At 39.2% G+C, this 24908-nt stretch overlaps 1 protein-coding gene across 6 annotated transcripts in view; it reads left to right on the forward strand.

The window, feature by feature from the left end:
• Glut4ef (Glucose transporter 4 enhancer factor) overlaps positions 1 to 24908 on the forward strand; it is a 171201-nt gene that overhangs the window by 60169 nt on the left and 86124 nt on the right. For all 6 annotated transcript variants that reach the window (XM_076304330.1, XM_076304335.1, XM_076304332.1 and 3 more), the window contains exon 2: positions 11694 to 11854. In XM_076304330.1, the coding sequence (XP_076160445.1) occupies positions 11694 to 11854 (161 nt within the window). The remainder of the gene's footprint in view (positions 1 to 11693; positions 11855 to 24908) is intronic.

Below are 24908 nucleotides of genomic sequence, written 5' to 3' on the forward strand. Positions count from 1 at the left end.
TCCTGTATGAACTTGGAGTTCAAGACTCTTCCTGTATGAACTTGGAGTTCATATAAGACTCCTCCTGTATGAAGTTGGAGTTCATGTAGAACTCTTCCTGTATGAACTTGGAGTTCATGTAGGATTCTTCTTGTATGAACTTGGAGTTCATGTAGGACTCTTCCTGTATGAACTTGGAGTTCGTGTAGGACTCCTCCTGTATGAACTTGGAGTTCATGTAAGACTCTTCCTGTATGAACTTGGAGTTCAAGACCCTTCCTGTATGAACTTGGAGTTCATGTAGGACTCTTCCTGTATGAACTTGGAGTTCATATAAAACTCTTCCTGTATGAACTTGGAGTTCATATAAGACTCTTCCTGTATGAACTTGGAGTTCATATAAAACTCTTCCTGTATGAACTTGGAGTTCATGTAGGACTCTTCCTGTATGAACTTGGAGTTCATACAGGACTCTTCCTGTATAAACTTGGAGTTCATACAAGACTTTTCCTGTATGAACTCCTTTCTACTGTTCGTCAATGGAACATTGTCAACCAGAAAAATATCAAATCCTGAGTAACATCCACGACTGTTACTCGTGCAAGTTCAACGAGCGAGAAAAAGACGTAACACGATCGAACGGAGTCTCGTCTAAAAACATTTACCGCGAAAAACGATCCAAGTAGTCATTCAATGACGCAATTTGGAAATACGTCGCCGTATAAGATCGAGGGTCAACGCGTTTGATCTCCGTTCGATTTTTCATCTTCTTTTCTTCCTCCCCGCGCTAGTTGTTGTGCATCGTTTCTTGCCAAAGGAACGTAAATGAAATAACATTAACCTTGATCGAAGGGAATTGGATTTGGTATCGATCGGTGCATTAACCGTTTAATGGTACAATAAATATCGAGTATACACAAATACAGGAAATTAATATCCGCGGGCGACTCCGGCCGGCCCGTTGGTTATATTTATAACGTGGCTTCTTTGAAATTCAACGGGAAAGATAATTACCGCGTGGGTCCGATTTAAATCGTGTTGAGTGGATAATTCAACGAATCGACCAACGACCGATGCCACGAGCCGGTCAATTTTCGAGTACAGGGCCAATTTCGAGCGACCGATTCGTCGAACGCCATTTTTAACCCACTTGGAGAACTATTTTAATCGTCTGTTTAATTTTAATAGACTATCGAGTCTATCGATAAAATTCTGGTAAAATTGTCTCGCGATATCCTCCGCGAGAAATATTTTCACGCATCGTTGCGACTAACGGTGTGGCTCGTGCACCTTTTTTTTTCATATATATATATCTCGTCCTTTTTATCTTGCTTGGAAAATAAAGGGAGAATCCACGCGTCCCACGGTATTGGTAAAATAGCACGCGCGCACTGTGAAACGAAATCATCGAAGGTCACCAAGGTGAACACGACCCACGCTTTATTGAAAATTATTCATAGACTGAAGCTTCCTGTACCTCGAGAAGGTGTCTCCTTTCGAGCGAATAATACAAAGCGGGACCAGAGAAAGGGATCGAGAACGTCCGGGTAAAATTCGTCCGATGTTTATCAAATCGAAAGAACCATCCCAGAACGAGTTCGAGGGATTTTGTTTCGAATGGTGCAGCGTTTCACGGCTTAGAAACGACCTAACCGAGATCATCGAAGGTTGAAGCGAACACGACCCGCTTTATTGAAAATTATTCACGGCGGACGGAAGCTTCCTGTACTTTGACACGCAGGAAAGGTGGTATTTCTTCACGGTGCGCGCGCAACGCGAACTTTCCCGCGTAAATACGAACGAATCGAATCCGGGAAGAATTCGTTCGTTTTTTTGGAAACTTTTGGGGAATCGTGAATTTGGGAAATTTGATTTTGAACGTGAAATTTTTCGACTGCTGCGACTCGGTGCACTCGAGCGCGGACAGGAATATTATTCCAAGTGCTCGAGTTAAAAATAACACCGGGTATATAAATTTCTCGATCTCTTTCGACAATTTTTTTTTATCTCTTTCGCGCGGTTGGTTGTATTATATTTTCATGTACGTATAAAACGATAGTAAGTAGAAAGAATAAATTTATCACGGAAATTCTTCCGGGCTTCTCGAACATATTCAATGGTGAAAAGGTTGAAAAATGAGTAAAGGTTTCGAGTTTTCTGTGTTATTTTATTGTAAATTCGTAATGCACGCGAGGACGATAATTATTGTACGTATCGGTCGGGTCGGTTGTAAAGTGTTTTATGATTTATGATAGAAGGATGTGTAATATCGCGAGACACGGAACATTTCGAACATCAACAAGTTATAATTAAAGAAAGCGGTTCTCATGCACCGTCATTGAATTACGTTCCACGGGATGTTTTCTCTCGCGGATGGACTTGCGCGTTCGCTGGTGATGCGTGTCTCGAAACGTGTTTGATTTATCTAATAACGTGTGGAACGTTAGAGCGACCGAATTCAAACACATGTTCAAGATCGAGAACACGGACCGCTTTTTCCACGGGTTCGAATTGCGCGCCGGGCGCGTTAGGCGCGCAGGAAGCAACTCGTGTATGTGCAAATCAGCGGTCAGAGGAACGATAATGCGAATATAATGACGACGTTGCCACGGGTAAACAGTTTTTCACCTTGGTACGGATCGTTTTCACCCGCGCGTAATCAACCACTTCGATAGGTACGAAACTCACGGATGGGCAATCGTTTTCATGGGGACAAAAGTCGCGAACTGGGTACGAAAGATGGAGAGTTTTTTATCTGGTATTCGTTGAGTGAAAATTCGAAAAATTTGAATTGTAGGTTGGAATATATTTTGTAATGGATGAATTGAAAATTTTATCTGGATGAAAGTTTCGAAGAAGGAATAAAAGATTCACAATTTTTGGAATAAAAGATTTACAATTTCTTACTCAGTGAGTAAAATTTCGAATTTGGATTTTAGATTGAAATATATTTTGTAATGAATGAATTGAAAATTTTATCTGGATGAAAGTTTCGAAGAAGGAATAAAAGATTCACAATTTTTGGAATAAAAGATTTACAATTTCTTACTCAGTGAGTAAAATTTCCAATTTAAATTGTAGATTGAAATATATTTTGTAATGAATGAATAGAAAATTTTATCCGGATGAAAGTTTCGAAGAAGAAATACAAAATTTGCAATCTCTTACGCATTGAGTAAAAATTTGAATTTGAATTGTAGATTGAAATATATTTTGTAATGAATGAATAGAAAATTTTATCTGGATGAAAGTTTCGAAGAAGGAATAAAAAATTTGCAATCCCTTACTCGTTGAGTAAAATTTCGAATTTGAATTGTAGATTGAAATATATTTTGTAATGAATGAATTGAAAATTTTTATCTGGATGAAAGTTTGGAAGAAGGAATAAAAGATTCACAATTTTTGGAATAAAAGATTCACAATTTCTTACTCAGTGAGTAAAACTTCGAATTTGAATTGTAGATTAAAATATATTTTGTAATAAATGAATAGAAAATTTATATCCGGATAAAAGTTTCGAAGAAGGAATAAAAGATTCACAATTTTTTTGAATAAAAGATTCACAATTTCTTACTCGTTGAGTAAAACTTCAAATTTGAATTATAGATGGAAATATATATCACAATGAATAAATACAGATTTATATCCGGACAAAAGTTTCGAAGAAGGAATAAAAAATTCACAATTTTTTGAGCAAAAGAATCACGATCTCTTACTCGTTGAGTAAAAATAAAAATTTCAGAATTGAAGAAAAAAAAGAAATACCGAAAAGGAAGTATTCTTTCGATAGTGCATAATACAAATTTTCTGTATAGGAATCTTACTTTCAGCCGTGAACGAATTCAACGCTTAGAGATTTACATCTAATATAAGCTATTATAGCGTATAAACTACCACATTAATATTCATTGATGTCGGTAATGAAAGCAATTCATCGGCCACAAAAGCAAGCTGAAGCAGTTTATGTGCGTGTACATTCCGTTCGACGTTTTAAGATCCAAAATACCAATTCTTACGATCAGAATGCTTTTACGAATAATGGACGTCCTTTCTTTTTTTTTTTTTTTTATCGTACGTACGAGTATTAAGTCGTGCGGAAGAAACAAACGCGCGCGGGAAGATTTATCGATAATAATACGATATTTTATGTCTCGAATAACGAAATCTACACGTTGCTCCTCGTTTATTTACGATACTCCACGCTTTTATCCATTTATGCGCTTCTATCTATACCTATGTACTTAAGAGTGCACTTTCTATATAAATTCGAATAAAATAAAACAAAAGCGGACGTGGATGCTATAATTCGAAGACAAAGGCAATTCGTAGGTTATTGATCGCGAAACGTGATCTTCGTTGTTAAATCGAGTGTCTGCGCAACGCGAGTAGAATATTTTTCGTTTCTCTATCTATCGACGAAGTATCATTGAAATCGATGAGTAACACTTCATAAGCTCCTCTCGTGGATACAGAAATTTTTCTTTTCGTGTGATCTTGACACGATCTTTGTCAAATCGAATATCTACGCAACGCGAGTGTTTTTTTTCTCTATCTATCTATATTTGTATTTTACGAAGTATCATTGAAATCGGTGAGTAACACTTCATAAGCTCCTCTCGTGAAAACAGAAATTTTTCTTTTCATGCAATCTTAACGCGAACTTTATTAAATCGAGTATCCACGCAATGCGAGTGGAATATTTTTCTTTTCTCTATCTATCTACGAATAATACTTCGTATTTTACGAAGTATCATTAAAATCGGTGCCTAACACTTCATAAGCTCCTCTCGTGAAAACAGAAATTTTTCTTTTCACGCAATCTTAACGCGAACTTTGTTAAATCGAGTATCCACGCACCACGAGCGGAATATTTTTCTCTTCTCTATCAATCTCCAAATGATACTTGGCAATTTACGAAGTATCATTAAAATCAGTGGGTAACACTTGATAAGCTCCTCTCGTATTCTCCGAAGTATCATTGAAATCGGTGCGTAACACTTCATAAGCTTCCCTCGTGGATAAAGAAATTTTTCTCTTTATTTCTCCCGTCCGATGGAAATCGTTTCATTGATACAAGACTTTTCTCTTTTTCGTTCCTTCTCATTTATCTTTACGCGACTCGCGTAGAAAGAGAAGAAACAGAGAGAAAGAGTGAGAGAGAGGGGGGGAAAGATAGGTACATTTTTAATTGAGAAATCAAACATGGCGCATCGTCCTCTCGATATCGGTCTACGTTTCGATTGACGAGCGTTCGTTCGATTCAATCGTTGATAAATACAACAGCTGTACTCGATAACCGGAAAAGAGCCGGCTAATCGCTGGATTAGTGGTAGATGGTTGAAATTAATGCGATGTTTCGGCAAACGGAAGACGGATCCACGAAAATTCATCCGGTTAGTTACCCGACCCTTTGGAAACCGAGGGAGCACGTTTACCAGAATCACGATTCATTGAAATTGCGTGTGCACGGTGACATTGACGAATTACCTGCTCCAACTTCGTCAAACATTTCGGTTCGTGCGCATACGGGGTGTATCCCCGTAACACGTGGGCAGCTACACACCTCGTGGATCGAGGACAACACGAGAACAATGGAAAAAGTTCGTGCAAACGTGTGTCTTGTTCGACCTTGTTCCGAAGTTACAACGATTTTCGTTCACCTAACCTTGACCTAGAAAATTATTTTACCGTTTCATTATTTTACTATTTTTTTAATTGAAAATGTGGAGTTGTATCGACACCATTTCCGTAAAGGACACTCGTAGCTAAAATGAGAGAAATATTCCTATGTAGTGAGAGCGGTTGCAAAAAATACCTACGAGTGTTGGTAGGTAGAGAAAGCTTATAAATTGTATTTCACTGTTACGATTTTCGTTCACCTAACCTTGACTTAGAAAATTATTTTACCGTTTGATTATTTTACTATTTTTTTTTATTGAAAGTATGGCGTTGTATCGACACCATTTCCATACCGGACACTCGTAGCTAAAAAGAGAGAAATGTTCCTATGTAGTGAGAGCGGTTGCAAAAAATACCTACGAGTGTTGGTAGGTAGAGAAAGCTTATAAATTGTATTTCACTGTTACGATTTTCGTTCACCTAACCTTGACTTAGAAAATTATTTTACCGTTTGATTATTTTACCATTTTTTTTACTGAAAATGTGGCGTTGTATCGACACCATTTCCTTACCGAGCACTCGTAGATAAAAAGAGAGATATATTCTATTCATGTAGTGAGAGTGGTTGCGAAAAATACCTACGAGTGTTATCGAGCTTATGAATCGTATTTCACTGTTACAACGATTTTCGTTCACCTAACCTTGACCTAGGAAATTATTTTACTATTTTTTTTACTGAAAATGTGGCGTTGTATCGACACCATTTCCGTACTGAGCACTCGTAGCTAAAATGAGAGAAATATTCCTATGTAGTGAGAGCGGTTGCAAAAAATACCTACGAGTGTTGGTAGGTAGAGAAAGCTTATAAATTGTATTTCACTGTTACGATTTTCGTTCACCTAACCTTGACTTAGAAAATTATTTTACCGTTTCATTATTTTACTATTTCTTTTACTGAAAATGTGGAGTTGTATCGACACCATTTCCGTAAAGGACACTCGTAGCTAACAAGAGAGAAATATTCCTATGTAGTGAGAGCAGTTGCGAAAAATACCTACGAGTGTTATCGAGCTTATGAATCGTATTTTCAGTTATTTTCTCGTCGCAAGGACACGAGATCCCGATGGATATTAAGGAACAACCACTCTTGAAAATTCCGTGTCACTGAATTCCATCCGTAGGAATTCTTTCCAATTATCCACAGTAGCAGTTTTACAAAGTAGCGCCCGATGACTCTCCGTTGGAGGATGATCGATGCTTTCCTAACGATCGTTCGCAAGTATCCATCACGAGTAACAGTATCCGCATTTTTCGTACCGCGGAGTTCCCTCGGAGCGAAGAAAAAGTTTCCTCCTTTTTTTATATTTTTTCTTCCCCACCGATCTCGTTTTCTATCGAGCCACGGTTCCCCGTACTCTCCCACCCCGCGCTCACCCGATATTACGATACTTAATAGTAATCAATTAACTCGTTTCCCAAGCGTTTAACATACCAATTAGAATTCGCAATCTGCACGCTCCAGTTCACGACGAAGCTGCCGGTATCGCAGAAGCCTGGGATTCAGACTGAACCGACTTCTGGACTGTTTGATTTTTCCCCCTCTACTCCCCCCACTCCCCACCACCACGACTTCGAACGCCCCGAGCAAGAATTCGCGAGCCGTGCAACTACGCGCAGATTTCTCGCGGTTTCTCATTATTGCCAATAACGTGTTCCCAAGTTTTATTTTTCACCGACGCGCGTACGAATCGGATCGCGGCCTAGCAATTATTTAAACGACATCCGGCCACAGATTCGTTTATTTTATTGCTCGGTTGGTTCGCGACCAGGCCCACCGCGGAGAGCAGCCCTTCCCGCGATGGTACAAGTTTACAGTTCGCGCAGCAGGCTTTTCCGTGTTCGTTTTGCATCGATGTGTGGCGTTCGGTATTACGTCGACTTCGCCCGGTTCGACGATAATAATAGTGATCGAAATCCAGACGCGTTTACGAAGGACGTATCAATGGATCGCGAGGCGATCGAGCTCGGTACGTTGCACGTTTGAAATTTTTTCTCGTTACACCCTGTGGATAATCGGTCGGAGCTTGTATTTCTTTTTTGGCTTCGTTCGATTGCTCTCCGCGAGTACGAAGTTACGTTTCGCTTCTCCGTGGAGAAGTGGTGGGGAGACTTGGCGCGCGTCAACGCGGAAGGGGCGTGGCGTAGCGACGAGGTAATATAGTAGTGGTGGGGGGTGACGCTCGGTGGCCTTGAGCGGCAAACATCTCTCGCCGCGACCCGCACTTTCTATCGTCCTTTCTCGGAGCGTTAAGGCGCCCCCACACTGGGTCTGTTGCGCAATATCGGCCGGTAACCTCTGGTAACGTTGTCACGGATCGTTGTAGCGCGATGGAAACAATCGAAACGTACGATTAAACCTGTTTCGATGTACCCGGGGGCAGTATCGCGCAAATGTACCGAAAATATAATGTATTGCACGCGTACGTATCTACGTACAAAACATTACTGAAAAAAAAACGTGGAAAAAGACGCGAGTCGAGGTACTATTGTTCACAATGCGATGTTGGCTTACGCGTGGTTCCATGCTTCGAACTTTATCGCACCGAACTTGATTATCAATATTGTTACACGATCTTACCGTGCGATTCGCACGGATTAAAATTTGTCCAAAGCGATAGTAAAAGTGCGTGCGTTCCACGAGGAGGAAAAATCGCAAATATTCCCGCGATAGTATTCATCGTCCGTGCAAAACGTTTCTCGATACTATACAGCGATACCATCGGCTGGAATAATATCGATCGCGCGTGGGTAGCTTAACAATTCCCCCATTAAGATCGACCCAATTCAGAGATTCCCAAGTGCATTCCGCAACAGCTCGGTGCAAACGCACCCTAACCTTTACCATTCGTGACTTTCGATTCGGTCGGAGGAAGCCTCGTTTCGCGTAACTCGGCGACTAGTTAATTGATCGCGCGTTATGCAGACGGGATTAACCCTTTCGCTCCGGCGGGCGGATATATACGCCCTCGAAGTATGACCATTTATTTACGAAGAGCGTATATATACGATGTGGAAAAATGGTCGCTGAGGTACGAAGAGCGTATATATACGCAGTGGAAAAGTGGTCGCTGAGAAACGAAGAGCGTATATATACGATGTGGAAAAGTGGTCGCTGAGGTACCAAGAGCGTATATATACGATGTGGAGAAGTGGTAGCTGAGATACGAAGAGTGTATATATACGATGTGGAAAAGTGGTCGCTGAGATATGAGTAGCGTATATATACGTTCTGAAAAAGTGGTCACTGAGATACGAAGAACGTATATATACGCTTTGGAAAAGTGGTTGCTGAGGTACGAAGAGCGCATATCTACGATGTGGAAAAGTGGTCGCTGAAGTACCAAGAGCGTATATATACGCTGTGGAAAAGTGGTCGCTGAGGTACCAAGAGCGTGTATATACGCTCTGGAAAAGTGGTCACTGAGATACCAAGAGCGTATATATACGGTGTGGAAAAGTGGTCGCTGAGGTACCAAGAGCGTATATATACGATGTGGAGAAGTGGTAGCTGAGATACGAAGAGTGTATATATACGATGTGGAAAAGTGGTCGCTGAGATATGAGTAGCGTATATATACGTTCTGAAAAAGTGGTCACTGAGATACGAAGAACGTATATATACGCTTTGGAAAAGTGGTTGCTGAGGTACGAAGAGCGCATATCTACGATGTAGAAAAGTGGTTGCTGAAGTACCAAGAGCGTATATATACGCTGTGGAAAAGTGGTCGCTGAGGTACCAAGAGCGTGTATATACGCTCTGGAAAAGTGGTCACTGAGATACCAAGAGCGTATATATACGGTGTGGAAAAGTGGTCGCTGAGGTACCAAGAGCGTATAAATACGCTTTGGAAAAGTGGTTGCTGAGATACGAAGAGCGTATATACACGCGCTGAAAAAGTAGTGCTTGAGGTACAAAGAGCGTATATATACGCTCAGGAAAAGTGGTTCCATGCTTCGAATTTTATCATATCGAACTAGATTATTAATATTGCGTTAGGCTTTAAATACTTTACTAATTTCGTTATATTATATGAAAAAATATTATACAAGCAGTATAATCATAATATATAAAAAAAAGTAAATTACGATTACAAAATTTGATATTTTGTAAAGTAAAACGATATTACCAAATACAAGAAATATCATTGTAAAATTTCAATAACAAGAAACACGACTTTTACTTACTTCGTAGCATTTCGTACCTCGGTGTCAACTACTCGGTAATGCGCTTCGTTGACAACAATCACATTTTGTTACAACGCGCTCCGTAGCGAGAGGGTTAAAATGTCACTCGCGGAGTATCCGACGAGCGGAAAATCGTGGAGGATCGCGTCGATTGGTCGAATTCGAAGCGAGTAAAATCGAGAAAATCCACCGAGAAGATCCGCTCGCGGATAACGCGTCACGGGGTACACGCTCCTTGGCCAGGAATCCTGTTCACGGGGCTGAGTAATTACGAGGAAGTAATCGCTGACACTGCAATTAAGTTGGCGCGATTCAGGGGAAAGTGTGAACCCTCCCGGTGCTCAAAATTTCGCGCCTTTCACCCGCGAGCGAGCCGAGACGAATCGAGCGAGTGGTCTCGCGGGTCGGGCATTTTACGGAGCGTGTTACGCTCGTGGACGCGGCGGTGGGAAGCGGTTGGTAACGTGACTGTCGTCGATTAAAACCGTCGATGGTTTCCGGGTGTAATCCGTGCCCTCTCGGAGAGAGGACTTGCCTTTCGAGTTGCGAATAAATTATTATTAGCTGTATGGTCGGAGCGTTTGTAACTCTTGGGCATTAACTACGGTCCTGAGACTCTGTAGTTTTATTTCTGATTGATTTTATGTAGAGAAAATAGCGTAGAGGAATATTTATATTGAGGAGAGTGTACTATTTTATTTTGATTTTCTGTGGAAATAAAATGAGTGCCCTCTCGGAGAGAAGACTTGCCTTTTGTGTTGCGAATGAATTATTATTAGTTGTATGGTCTTACATTTGTAACTTTTTGACCTTAACTACAGTTCTGAGGTTTCGTTCTGGTGATTTTTATATATAAAAAATAGCGTAGAGGAATATTATATTAAGGAGAGTGTACTATTTTATTTTGATTTTCTTTGGAAATAAAATAAGTGCCCTCTTGGAGAGAAGACTTGCCTTTCGAGTAGCAAATAAATTATTATTAGCTCTACGATCTTACATTTGTAACTCTTCGATCTTAACTACGCTTGCAAGACTCTGAAATTTTATTTCTGATCATTTTTATACATAGAAAATAACATAGAGCAACAGTGTATAAATAAAAGTGTACTATTCTACTTTGATTATCTTTGGAAATAAAATAAGTGCCTTTCGCGTTACGACTAAATTATTATTACCTCTACGATCTTACATTTGCAACTTCTCGACCTTAACTACGATTCCAAGACTCTGAAATTTCATTTCCACTCGTTTTCAAACATGGAAAATAACACAGAGCAATATTACATAAAAGAGAGTGTACCATTCGAGAAAAGATATTCCCAACTTTCGCGATTGCAGTTAAGTGCATTCGTTCAGGCACGCGTCGTATAATGTAAATAAATTATCACCGTGTGTACGGGTATCGGTAACCGTTCGATCGGTTTTGATTTCTTAGAAACAATAAAAAAAAAAACACTCTTCAATACATAGTAAACACTATCCAAAGTAACATAAAGAATAATTACGATAAACGCATTACGAGAATCAACCATGGAAACTGTACTCGGAGACAATATATTACTCGTAATAATTTATTGAATAAACACGATCTTTCGTTTCAATTTTACTCGAAATCGAGTAAAATTGTTTCGTTTAAAAAACTGTTTCGTTTCGCGCGTAATTAATCGTCTCGAACGCGATAAAATTCTACAATCGTTTCGAACACTGTGCAGGTAACTTTATTTTCAACGAATCGAGCGCGTAACGTGCGACGCGGTACCGTGATAAATAAATTTAATAATGGGATAACCGAAACTGAAGTTTCGGTTAGTGACATCCGATCTCACGCGGACACGTTCATCCTGTTGCAGACGATGAGCTTGACCAAACGTATAGACGAGGTCAGGTTGCTCGAGTCACGTAAGAGCGCTCGGCTGGCTGATCAGGATACAGATTTCGCTAGACTCGCCGATATGGCTGGTGACCGCAAGCGGGCCTCTTCTCACTCCATCGACGTGCCACACGTGATCGGGTAAGTCCCTTATCCTATTCAGATCACATGTTTTTCACGTACTGTACATTTTACCATCGTACGTCAATCCGTATCGTTAACCATTTCGGACCTGAAACGTGTGAACGATATTTTGTACTCGCGGTGTGTAGTAGATCAACGTTCGAAAGTTTTGTATTAAATGAATCTTTTCAATCGAGAATATCGATCGAAAAGTTTCCTAATAAACGAATCTTTCCAATCGAGTGTATCGATCGAGTTCGTGTAACGGGTTGCTCGATAAGTTTTCGTCGTTCAGAAACGGAGATATCGGGTCCGTTTTATTTTTCCAAAAATGGTACTATCTTTCGAATACGTGCGCGAAGTTTTGTGCAAATCTAACGACTCGTTCGTATATTAATAATTGTTCGAAGTCGAAGTGTCGTAGTATTTTTTTTTTTCGTAATTGAAAAAAACGACGAAACTTATCGAATAACGTAGTTATTCTCTTTGAAACGAATAACAGATTGTATTTGGATTTAGAGGCTGTCGAGAGTTTAGCAATCTTTGCGAAATTTTTTACTGAAGTGTCAATTTGTCTAGAAAAAATTTCAATGTGATTTTACTTGTCGATGACACTATCGAGATATTTAAATATTCAACGACCGGAATGATCATACACGATACTTTGTGTTTCGAGTTTTACCATCGAGAATGCTCCAAAATTATTTCAACAATAATACACAATTATCAATGTCAAAGAAATGTTCAATTTTCCAAAACCGTACCGAAAGAAATAATCGTTTAATATTTCGGGTCCGGAAGGGTTAGGGTTCCAATCTGGTGAATAAAAGTCGACACGTGAAACATTGTTTTTTTTTTTTTCTAACAATAGGAGCACACATTTCCTTCTCACGCGTCATATTTAAATACACGTGTATCATCTTCGAGAAAGCGCGCGACGTTTGAAAAATTCCACGCGCGGTAAGAGACACAATTTTCGATCTCACCGATTTCTTTCCAATTCGTGTTGTTCTCGAACGATAATTTACACCACGTACGCGACAGTCCTCTCGCGAGATCGTCGAACACGTCGAAAGCGATTGACTCCTAACTATCGTCATAGGTACCATAACGTCCCGAAGAATCCGCTCCAAAAACGTCCCTCCAAATCCTGCATGCAGTTAACGATTCCCAACACCGCGAACGTACATTCGGGAGTACTGCGTGTAGCTACGTCGACTCGCTGGACGAATCGTGTGAGTATCAATGTTCATAGATTTAATAGAGATCTCGTGACGTTTCACCGAGATTGTCAAAGATTGTATCAAATCCACGGGTTGGTTTTAGGAGTTGGATCTCTTGAAACGATCACGTGGAAACGATACAACGAAGCGTATTGAAACGTGCGCGATTTCGGTCGCCCTTTGAGAAAAATTCTTTTTACGCTCGAATCCGTGCACGCTGGATTTAGCGCGGACACGTGTGTCGAGTATGCGCGCGCGCGTGCGCGTAGTCGTCCTAAACCCTAGCGATGGGACTAATCCAGTGAGATAATCGTTAACCTATTTTATCAGAAATAAACATTTCTTAAAATAGAAAAAAAATATCATCTCCGGGTAGTAAACAATGCTTAGTTACTTAAAGAGCAGGTTTGTGGATTATATGAAGTAAAATGTAACTAAATTGAAAGGTTGAAATCGAAGCTGAAGGGATCGAAGGTAATGTAATAGAGGAAAGGAAATGGTTTTTGAAATGGAAAGTAGAAATTTGTTGAAACGGAGAGTAAATATTTTTTGAGATAGAAGCAAGCGTCTTTGAGTTGTAAACAATGATTGTTTACTTAAAGAGTAGACTTATGGATCATCTGAGGAAATATGTAATAAAATTGGAAAGGTTTTATCGAAGCCAAAGGGATCGAAGGTTGTATAATTGAGGAGAATAAACATTTTTTTAAATAGAGAAAGTTATTTTTGTATTGTAAACAATATTTATCTAGTCAAAGGCTTTGAATTTTCGAATTACCTAAAGAAAAATGTAAGAAATTAAAAAATTTAAATCATAGGCATTTTTCTGTTTTATATTTTAATTCTAAAATTGACACAAATTATCGAGTAGTCGTGGCACGTTCTCAAATCTATCAGTAAGCAAAATTTGAATCAATTCAATTTTTAAGATAGAAAAAATAAACATCTTTTAAAATGGAAAAAATCATCTTCAGATCGTAAACAATACTTATCTACTCAAAAGACTTTTGAACCACCTAAAGAAAAATGTTTAAATCATAGATATTTTTGTGTCTTGTATTTCAATCGTAAAAATGGTAAAAATGATAAAGTATTCAATTTTTAAAATAGAAAATAAACATTTTTTAAATTAGAAACAATTATCTTCAGATCGTAAATAATACTTATCTACTCAAAATAATTTTGAACCATTTAAAGAAAAATGTTTAAACCGTACATATTTTTGCGTCTTGTATTTCAATCGTAAAAACGGTAAAAATCATCGAGTATTCGTGGCGCTAACTGAAAATCAATCGACAAGCAAAATTCGAATCGAAATCATGATCCAAAGGTGATCGAACCCTCGGTCCCATCGCCAGCAAAGCCGAAATGATCGAAAGTAATATAATACAAGAAAATAAACATTTTTAAAAATAGAAACAATTATCTTCAGATCGTAAACAATACTTATCTACTAAAAGAGTAGACTTTTGTACCACCTAAAGAAAAAATCGTAGATATTTTTGTGCCTTGTATTTCAATCGTAAGAATGGTAAAAATTATCGAGTATTAGTGGCACGTTCTCAAATCTATCAGTAAGCAAAATTTGAATCAATTCAATTTTTAAAATAGAAAAAATAAACATCTTTTAAAATAGAAAGAATCATCTTCAGATCGTAAACAATACTTATCTACTCAAAATACTTATGAACCACCTAAAGAAAAATGTTTAAATCGTAGATATTTTAGTGTCTTACATTTGAATCCTAAAAATGGTAAAAATTATCGAATATTCGTGGCGTGTACTGAAATCAATCGATAAGCAAAATTTGAATCAATTGAATTTTTAAAATAGAAAATAAACATCGTTTTAAATAGAAAATAAACAGCTTTTAAAATAGAAAGAATCATCTTCAGATCGTAAACAACACTTACCTACTCAAAGAGTAGACTTATGGACCACCTAAAGAAAAAATCGTAAATTATTTTTGCGTCTTGTATTTCAATCGTAAGAATGATCAAAATTATCGAATATTCGTGGCGTGTACTGAAATCAATCGATAAGCAAAATTTGAATCAATTCAATTTTTAAAATAGAAAATAAACATCGTTTAAAATAGAAAATAAACATCGTTTAGAATAGAAAATAAACATCGTTTAAAATAGAAAATAAACATCGTTTAAAATAGAAAAAATCATCTTCAGATCGTAAACAATACTTATCTACTGAAAATACTTATGAACCACCTAAAGAAAAATGTTTAAATCGTAGATATTTTTGCGTCTTGTATTTCAATCGTAAAAACGGTAAAAATGATCGAGTATTGGTGTCGCGTACCGAAATCGATCGACAAGTAAAAATTGGAATCGGAACCGTGATCCGCAGGTGATCGAACCCTCGGTCCCATCGCTAGCAAAGCCGAAAGGATCGAAGGTATCCCCCCAGGTTCGGAAAAGGCGATGCACACCCACACGTTGCAACCGAGCGTTAAAAGGCGTCTGGTTGCTGCCGATCGTTAGACCGTGAATGCACCCTCGCCGGACACCTGTCCCTCGCCCCCATCGACGCACGCAGCCCGCCGAAATGCTTTTTCTCTCACCCTCGTTAAACGTCGTGGAATCCGATCCAACTGTCGCGATCGAGGGCCTCGAGCTACGGAGAGTTTCGTCGGGCCCCCGTCGCGTTGCCCGAATCAATCCCGAATCGTGGAGACACGGTGCTTTGACCTTTACGGGGGCCCCTCCACTCGTATCCCCCGTGAGCCTCGCGACACACACCCAAGGAAAAAGAAACAAGGTAACGAACAGCGTAGGCGACGATTCTACTTTTACGACACGGGAGAAGTTTTCCCGCCGTTTGACAACGGAACGGTCAACGTTCTACCGAGTTGAGAATATTGGACGGTAATACGATACAGGAATGTAAACAATTTTTAAAATTGAGAAGAAACATTTTTCAAATGGAAGAATTTCAATTATAGATATAAATATTTTAAATATTATAAATATTTTTTTAAAGCATAGATATAGAATTTTAATTATAGATACTTTTTTGAAGTATAGATCATAGAATTTTAATTATAAATATTTTGTTGGAGCATAGATTATAGAATTTTAATTATAGATATTTTTTTAAAACATAGATATAGAATTTTAATTATAGATTTTTTTTTAAAGCATAGATCATAGAATTTTAATTATACATATTTTTTTGAAACATAGATATAGAATTTTAATTATAAATATTTTTTTGAAGTATAGATCATAGAATTTTAATTATAAATATTTTGTTGGAGCATAGATATAGAATTTTAATTACAGATATTTTTTTGAAGCGTAGATCATAGAATTTTATTATAGATATTTTTCTAAAGTATAGATTATAGAATTTTAATTATAGATATTTTTTTGAAGCATAAATCATAGAATTTTAATTATAGATATTTTTTTGAAGTATAGATTATAGAATTTTAATTATAGATTTTTTTTTGAAGCATAGATCATAGAATTTTAATTATAGATTTTTTTTTGAAGCATAGATCATAGAATTTTAATTATATATATTCTTTTGAAGCATAGATTATAGATATTTTTTTTAAAGTATAGATACTTACCGTGTGCACGAATCATGATGTTCAAGTCTCGAAGAATCTATTGTATCCACGTTTTATTCTCTCTTGTAAATTCAAATTGAAGTTTCATACAATACACGGGGAGATCACGTATCCGGTAAAGTGACGAATAGTAAATAGAAGAATATAAAGTATAAAGAAGCTCATAGAAACGATACTTAACGAGTCTCGGTCACTGGAAAAGCAAAGAGGGAAAGACAAACCTTCGAACCTGCAACGAACGACCCTTCGACTCGATGACTGTGCCTGAAATCAACGATTGGCCAGTGACAACGTTCGACACGCCTATGTTGCGTTCCAATATTTTCAGATTGCATAGTTCCGCGAAATAGAAGTCTTGTACTCGTGTCAGCGAAGAAAAACAAACGTTCGCGTGGTGGTCGTGTAGCAGGGGACTTTGACAAACCATAAGTTTGTTCGTTGTCTTGTCCGTGCGTCGATCGTTTATATTTGTTTACATCCGCTGACTGGTCTCGTTGGCCCGAGTATAGAGTCGACAGTTTCGTATTTCGAGCGTGTACATACCGGACGTTGAGTAAAGAATGGTTGGAAAGTTTTTGAACGAAGAGAGGACCTTCTTTTCCATTTTGTTCGTATCGTCGAAAGGACAAATCTCGGGTATAGACGATCTTGGCGTCGACCGAGGTAAAAGTTCAGATTATAATAGCCGGTTTATTATAATACACGGGGATCTCGCGTGGCTTGTAATACAACGATTTAACTTTACGCGAAGGACGATCCTTTTTCGAAGAATCGAACACGGTTCTCAAAATCCAATATAAAATGTTCGATGGTAACATCTGGAGCTACCTGAGTCATTGTTGCATTTGTTTGAACGTGATACTATGAAATGAGAATCGATGAATTGTGTCGGGTTGCAATTCGAACCTTTATCGAGGGAGTTCAACCGATTTAACGCGTTAAAGGATAAGGTGGTCTGTGAGAATCAAAGTTACGATTCTTTAAAGCGTTTATGAGACGAGTATTCTAATACTTGTAAACTTCTAAATAACATTACTCTTGTTAGTGATACTATAGAGTAATAGTCAACGTATTATGTCGAGGTACGATTCGAATCTTTATCGAGGGAGTTCAACGGACTTAACGCGTTAAACGTTAAGGTGGTTCAAAGTTACAACGATTTTTTCAAGCATTCGCGAGACGAGAATTCTAATACTTGGAAACTTTTAAATAATATTACTCTTGTTGGTGATACTATAAAATAATAATCAACGAATTATGTCGAGTTACGATTCGAACCTTTATCGAGGGAGTTCAACTGACTTAACGCGTTAAATGTTAAGGTGATCTCTGGAAATCAAAGTTACGATTCTTTAAAGCGTTTACGAGACAAAAATTCTAATACTTGTAAACTTTTAAATAACATTACTCTTGTTAATGATACTATAGAGTAACAGTTAACGTATTATCTCGAGTTATGATTCGAATCTTTATCGAGGGAGTTCAACCGACTTAACGCGTTAAACGTCACGGTGATTTAAAGTTACAACAATTTTTTCAAGCATTCACGAGATGAGAATTCTAATATAATACTTGTAAACTTTTAAATAATATTACTCTTGTTAGCGATACTGTAAAATAATAATCGACGAATTATGTCGAGTTACGATTCAAATCTTTATCGAGGGAGTTCAACCGACTAAACGCGTCAAACGTTGGTTCAAACTTACAACGACTTTTTCAAGCATTCACAAGACAAGAATTCCAATACTTGTAAACATTTAAATAACATTACTCTTGTTAGTGATACTATAAAATAATAATCGACGAATTATGTCGAGGTACGATTCGAACCTTTATCGAGGGAGTTCAACCGACTAAACGCGTTAAACGGTGGTTCAAACTTACAACGATATTTTCAAGCATTCACAAGACAAGAATTCCAATACTTGTAAACATTTAAATATCACTACTCTCGTTAGTAATACGTTATAAAAATTCCAATAATAATATTTGGTTTAATATAATACTCACGCGTACCGAGTAAAACAATGATTCAACCTTATACAAATGACGACCAGTGTCGCATATGTTTCTCGATTCTCTGGTGACAAACGGTAGAAAAAAGTGAAAAAGAAAGTAACGTGCCAAACCCTTGACCGCGACAACGTACGACCCTTTCCGAAAGAAACGAACACAGCGTCCAGAACCCAACACAGCTCGTTCGACACCAACATCTGGTCCCGTCTAAGTCATTGTTGCGTATATCCCCGCATCGACCACTGACGTGCATCCTACACGTATCCTCGGTGCACGAAAGAACCGGATGATCTCTCGCATTGGCCGAAAGAATCCCGAATGGATTCGAAACTCGTCGACCGGTCTACCACGACGACCACGTAAAAATACGAATCTTGGCTCCTGTGCACGGTCCTTCGTGTTGAAAAAATTCTAACGAAACGTATCGCGCAGCTGCGGGCGGGAACGTCCCCCAAAATGGGAATCAGACACCCCGAAGGAACGGTCGTGGGTAGGCTTCGGTGTGTCCGAGCGGAGATAAAAAACGAAACGTGGAATAAAAAAAAAAAAAAAGAAGGGCACAACGGTACAGCTCGAATAGGAAGCGTGGATCCTTTCCAAACGTTGGCTCCGAGCGACGAGAGGTCTTCAAACTTGCGTTTCCACCCACCTGCGTCTCGAGATTCCAATCTTTTGGGCAGAGTAGTCTCCTCGTTCGTTCGTTCGTTCATCTGTCTCTCTCTTACTCTCTTAGTCTGTCCTCTGCCCCCTCCGTGATCGTTTCACCAGCCCCGAGAAGGGTGGAACGACTGTTTCATGACCGACGACCGATGCCAACAACCTCCTCCTCGACTTTTCGTTTCTTTTCTCCTCCGCGTTGAACCGAAGTCGTGCACGACCGGAGCCTCGAGGATCCTCTCACAAAGGACGACTGCGAACGAGGGGCAACCAGCCGAGGCGTAAGGAGGGTAAAGGTACCTGTAGAAGGGACTCGAGTGTGGTGGAGGTGGAATATCCCTGCAACGTCTGCCGGCCACGCCAGGGGACACGTAGTTACGCAGGTAGACGGCCGGGTTCGGTGTTTTCGGTGTCGAGCTGCACCTGGCCCTGGCACGACCTGCCCCACGTGAAAGGAAAGGTCACAGAAGAGAAATCGAGTGCCTTTCGAATCTCGATGGTATCGATGACGAAAGCACATGCGCCTCGGTTACCGTTTAACGAGACCTTGCGCCGCGGCCAAGGATATCGCGTGAAATTTATCACGGCTGACTGACGACCGCATGGTGGGGATGACCAGCGTCGAGGGTGGGGAGAGGGGTCCTCTTCCCCTCGATGCTCTTTCTACTGTTCGTTGCACGGTCGTTCACGGGAGACCCAATATCGCGGGTCTCTCTTCGTCCCGTTTCGTTTCTATTCGTCTCTATTCGTCTCTATTTGTCTCTATTTGTCTCTTTTCGCCCCCTTTCGTCCCTTTTTGTTTCCTTCCGTCCCTTTTCGTTCCTTTTCGTCCCTTTTTGTCTCTTTCCATCCCTTTTCGTCCCTTTTTGTGTGTTTTCGTCTCTTTTCGTCTCTTTTCGTCTCTTTTCGTCCCTTTTCGTCCCTTTTTGTGTGTTTTCGTTTCGTTCCGTCCCTTTTCGTTTCGTTCCGTCCCTTTTCGTTTCGTTCCGTCTCTTTTCCTTTTTTTCGTTCCTTTTTGTCCCTTTTCGTCTCTTTCCATCCCTTTTCGTCCCTTTTCGTCCCTTTTCGTCCCTTTTTGTGTGTTTTCGTTAGGTTCCGTCTCTTTTCGTTCCTTTTTGTCCCTTTTCGTCTCTTTCCATCCCTTTCCGTCCCTTTTCGTCCCTTTTTGTGTGTTTTCGTCACTTTTCGTCCTTTTTCGTTTCTATTCGTCTCTATTTATCCTTTTTCGTTTCTGTTCGTCCCTTTTCGTCTCTTTCCATCCCTTTCCATTCCTTTTTGTCCCTTTTCGTCTCTATTCATCCCTTTTCGTTTCATTTCGTCCTTTTCGTCCCTTTTCGTCTCTATTCGTCTCTATTTATCCCTTTTCGTCCCATTTCGTCCCCATTCGTCCCTTTTCGGCTCTATTCGTCAGTATTAGTCCCTTTCCATCTCTATTCATCCCTTATCGTCCTTTTCATCCCCTTTCGTCTCCTTTAAACTATTAGTCGTCGCGCTTCGAGTTCTATCTACTCCTTACCGTTGACTTGAAGTCGCGTGGCAGAAATGCGAGGAAAGTGGAAGGGGTACACCTATTCTCGCGCACACGTTCAAATTCTAGTCCGCTATTCGTCGCAGTAGTTACAGACACACGTGAACCGAGTGACGAAGAAGCTGGCGAGACAGAGAGAGATAATAAGTAACACGCGGCAAGCAGAACTCCATTGACGTGTTATCTATTACACATCGGTTGTAACTTATACAGGACAATAATTTTTGCTCATTTTTTTGACAATATACCAGGAAAGTATTGGTTGTACAATTACTGATAGAAGTGAATAAAATTCTTTTCAACGGACAAGAATAACTTAATGAAAATATAATTTAGAATTAAATGAAAATGAATTTTTTTACTCGTTTCACAAGAAGTTATATACAGTTAAGTCAGATTGTGTCTTACAAAATATTTCATTCCATTAAAGAAAATTAATTATATTTCAAACTCATCTTTGTCAATCCACCTGTAAAAAAAACTGTTAATATAATACAATATTCTTTCTTATATTAAATAACCCTTACGACATAAAACAGACATTTTATCCATTAAATATAAGAATAAACGAAACCTCGGTAGTTTATACTCTCCAAGTATATTTTTTTTATTTACACACACTTTATATTCACACACATTAACCGATAAGTTTTCTCGTTTCTTCCATTGTAAAAAAAATACCTCGACACTTCAACGTTCGAACAACCGTAAATATACGAACGAGTCGACGAATCTGCACGAAACTTCGCACGTATTCGTCAAACGACACCATCTTTGGAAAACTAAAAAAACAACGAACCCAATAGCTCCGTTTCTTATCGAACGACGAAACTTATTGTGCAACCTGTTACACATTGAAATAGGGCCGTAATTAAAATCTATTCTAACTACCGTGGCGGAGGCTGAAGGCTCGCAATCTGTGGCTCGTGTGTGTGTTTGAGAAAGAGAGAGAGATGTGTGTGTGTGTGTTTGTGTGTGTGTATGGGCGGTCCGATCCCCCTTTGCCCCCTTTGTCCCGCGAGGCTTCGAGTCAGCGGTAAGAATTACGTGAATCCTCGTAGTGTCGCTCGGGCCGCTTAGCTGCGACACCGTGAGAGAGAGAGAGAGAGAGAGAGAGAGAGAGAGAGAGAGAGAGAGAGAGAGAGAGAGACTTACTTACGAAATTCGATCGCTCTTATCTCCCCTCGAGGATAGTTTTTCTGTTTTCTTTTTTCACTCCAGACATTGGGAACCAGAGCGACCCAGACACAGTGGAATTGGATAAGCTTCGAGAGGGGTGGGGGAGCAATGTGGTAATTTTTACGTCAATTTTGTTGTTTGCTTTTTCTTTTTTCTTTTTTGCATTCGCTTAGAACGGTCTCGAGCATTTTTTGTTTATTTAGAGAAAGAGAGAGAATTCGAGGCAGGTTTCGACTCGACGCTTCGAAGATTGCAATGTAATCGATGTTTAAAACGATGGTTCGCGTTCGATTATTTCTTCGTGTTTGATCAGTCCCAAGAGGAGGATCCGTTGGACGAATGATTTATTGCGCAACCGGCTAGCTATGCAATCCTCGACGAGTTTGACGTTGCAGGACAACTATTACCGTATTGTATATTCGTTCCCTCCATCGGTGTTCTACGATTCGTTCTCTTTGCCTTCGAGACATCCGATCCCCTAATTTGTTTGAACGACGCAATTAGCGGATCGCATACTCAAATAACATTATCGCTCGATAGTGGTATGTTCGGTGTTTTAAAAGTGGAATTCGTTGTGTGTGGATCGAAGCTCATCGTTTACGAATTGAACATTGAATTTTAGACTTCTTTTTTGCATCGTTATTATATATTCTAAAGTTTAGAATAATGTATTGTGATTATCGTAGGTATTCGACGAGTGGGGAAATATTTTGGATAATAGTTGGATAATAGTTGACTCGAAACGTAGAATTTTATGGGGATAGAAATAATTAATTCTCGGTAATAACAATTCCGAGATTAATTTGGCACGGTGTAGTTTTATGGGTCATCGCGTCATTGAAATATTTCCATCCACGTGGATAATTCTCCTATCTTTGCCCGTAAAATGCTCGAGCTGCTCTTGCTTGAATATTCCACGCGGTAAAATGGCCGCGATTAAGATCGTACTTGATCTTAAATTTTCCGTAAAACAACCCGGCTACGAAAAACACTCGGCTCGTGAAAAAGATTGTAATTACCGAAGAGGACTCGACTGTACTCGATTCGAATTACATTCGTTCTTTTGATCTATCGTTTCAAATATTAAGGTTGTACAATCGGGAGAGAAACTATACTCAACTGTACTCAATCGTATTCAAACTCGGTCAAAATCTACACTAGTTTCCCATACTCGAGGATGTTTCCGATATTTGTTCGAACCGTAGTGTAAAACGTTAAAATACTCGATAATTCGTCGGTTGTTATTTTATAGTATTGTTAACAAGAGTAATGTTATTTAAAAGTTTACAAATATTAGAGTTGGCGTTTTGTAAATGCTTTAAAAAATCGTAACTTGGTTCCTCAGAGACCACCTTAGCATTTAACGCGTTCAATCGGTTGAACTCCCTCGATAAAGGTTCGAATCGTAACGCGACATAATTCGTCGATTATTATTTTGTAGTATCTCTAACGAGAGTAATGTCATATAAAAATTTACAAATATTAAAGTTCGCGTCTTCTAAACGCTTTAAAAAATCGTTATAACTAAGTCTTCAGGGATCACCGTGACATTTAACGTGTACAGTCGGTTGAACTCCCTCGATAACGCGACATAATTTCTCGATTATTATTTTATAATATTACTAACAAGAGCAACGTTATTTAAAAGTTTACAAATATTAGAGTTGGCATCTTGTAAATGCTTTAAAAAATCCTTGTAATTTTGGTCCTCAGGGACCACCTTAGCATTTAACGAGTTAAGTCGATTGAACTACCTCGATAAAGATTCGAATCGTAACGCGACATAATTCGTCGATTATTATCTTATACTATCGCTAACGAAAGTAGTGCAATTTACAAGTTTACAAATATTAAAATTCTTGTCTCGCAAACGCTTTAAAAAATCCTCGTAATTTTGGTCCTCAAGGACCACCTTAGCACTTAACACATTAAATCGGTTGAACTCCCTCGATAAAAATTCGAATCGTAACGCGACATAATTCGTCGACTATTATTTCATAATATTACTAACAAGAGCAATGTTATTTAAAAGTTTACAAAAATTAGAATTCTTGTCTCGCAAAAACTTAAAAAAATCCTCGTAATTTTGGTCCTCAAGGACCACCTCAGCACTTAACGCGTCAAATCGGTTGAACTCCCTCGATAAAAATTCGAATCGTAACGCGACTGTTGTAAATGGATATCATCACCGACTCGTCCATCCGGAGCGTTTCGTTCGTGGTATTCCTTTTCGGTGGAACGAACGCTGTTTCCATTCGTTTGGCCTTTCACACGCAACCGTGCACGCGAGGAGATGCTTGGCTACGTGAGTAGCCGCGCGTGCGCCCTCACGGAGACTTCGACGTCCTGTGAATCGAGAAAGAGCACATTTTTCTCGACCAACGAGGCTTCCACGATCCACTTCGTATCGCAACTCCTTATTTTCTCCTTGGTATCATCCTCGTCCATATGCTCCCAGTTTGCGACTGTTGGCTGCCAAGCCTCCTCCCCCCCTTCGTTTTAATTACGGCTGAGATAAAGCGGATCGTTGCTTGGTTCTTCCGTGATAGGAACGGGCTGTCATTACCGCCCCAAAGCTTATTAAAATCATAATAGCATCGCAATACCTGCCCGTTTTCATGGCCAGATACTCGCTTTCTCGTTCGCTGGCGTCTAAAATGTGATTAAAATACGAAAACTCGTAACGTTTCCGAGTACTCCGATACCTTTTAACCCTTTCACGGTTTAGTTCGTCGGAGACACGGGTGGGGCGCTGTGCGTGTAAACTGTTTAGTCTACCGTATCTGTATATTGTAGATTGAGGTTAGGTTTTGTAATAGTATTTTTAGCCGCGCCTCGCTTCTTGTGCACATAGCCACGTTAGTTGTATTCCA

This window comes from Ptiloglossa arizonensis, chromosome 2, assembly GCF_051014685.1.
Source record: "Ptiloglossa arizonensis isolate GNS036 chromosome 2, iyPtiAriz1_principal, whole genome shotgun sequence".
NCBI classification, from domain to species: domain Eukaryota; kingdom Metazoa; phylum Arthropoda; class Insecta; order Hymenoptera; family Colletidae; genus Ptiloglossa; species Ptiloglossa arizonensis.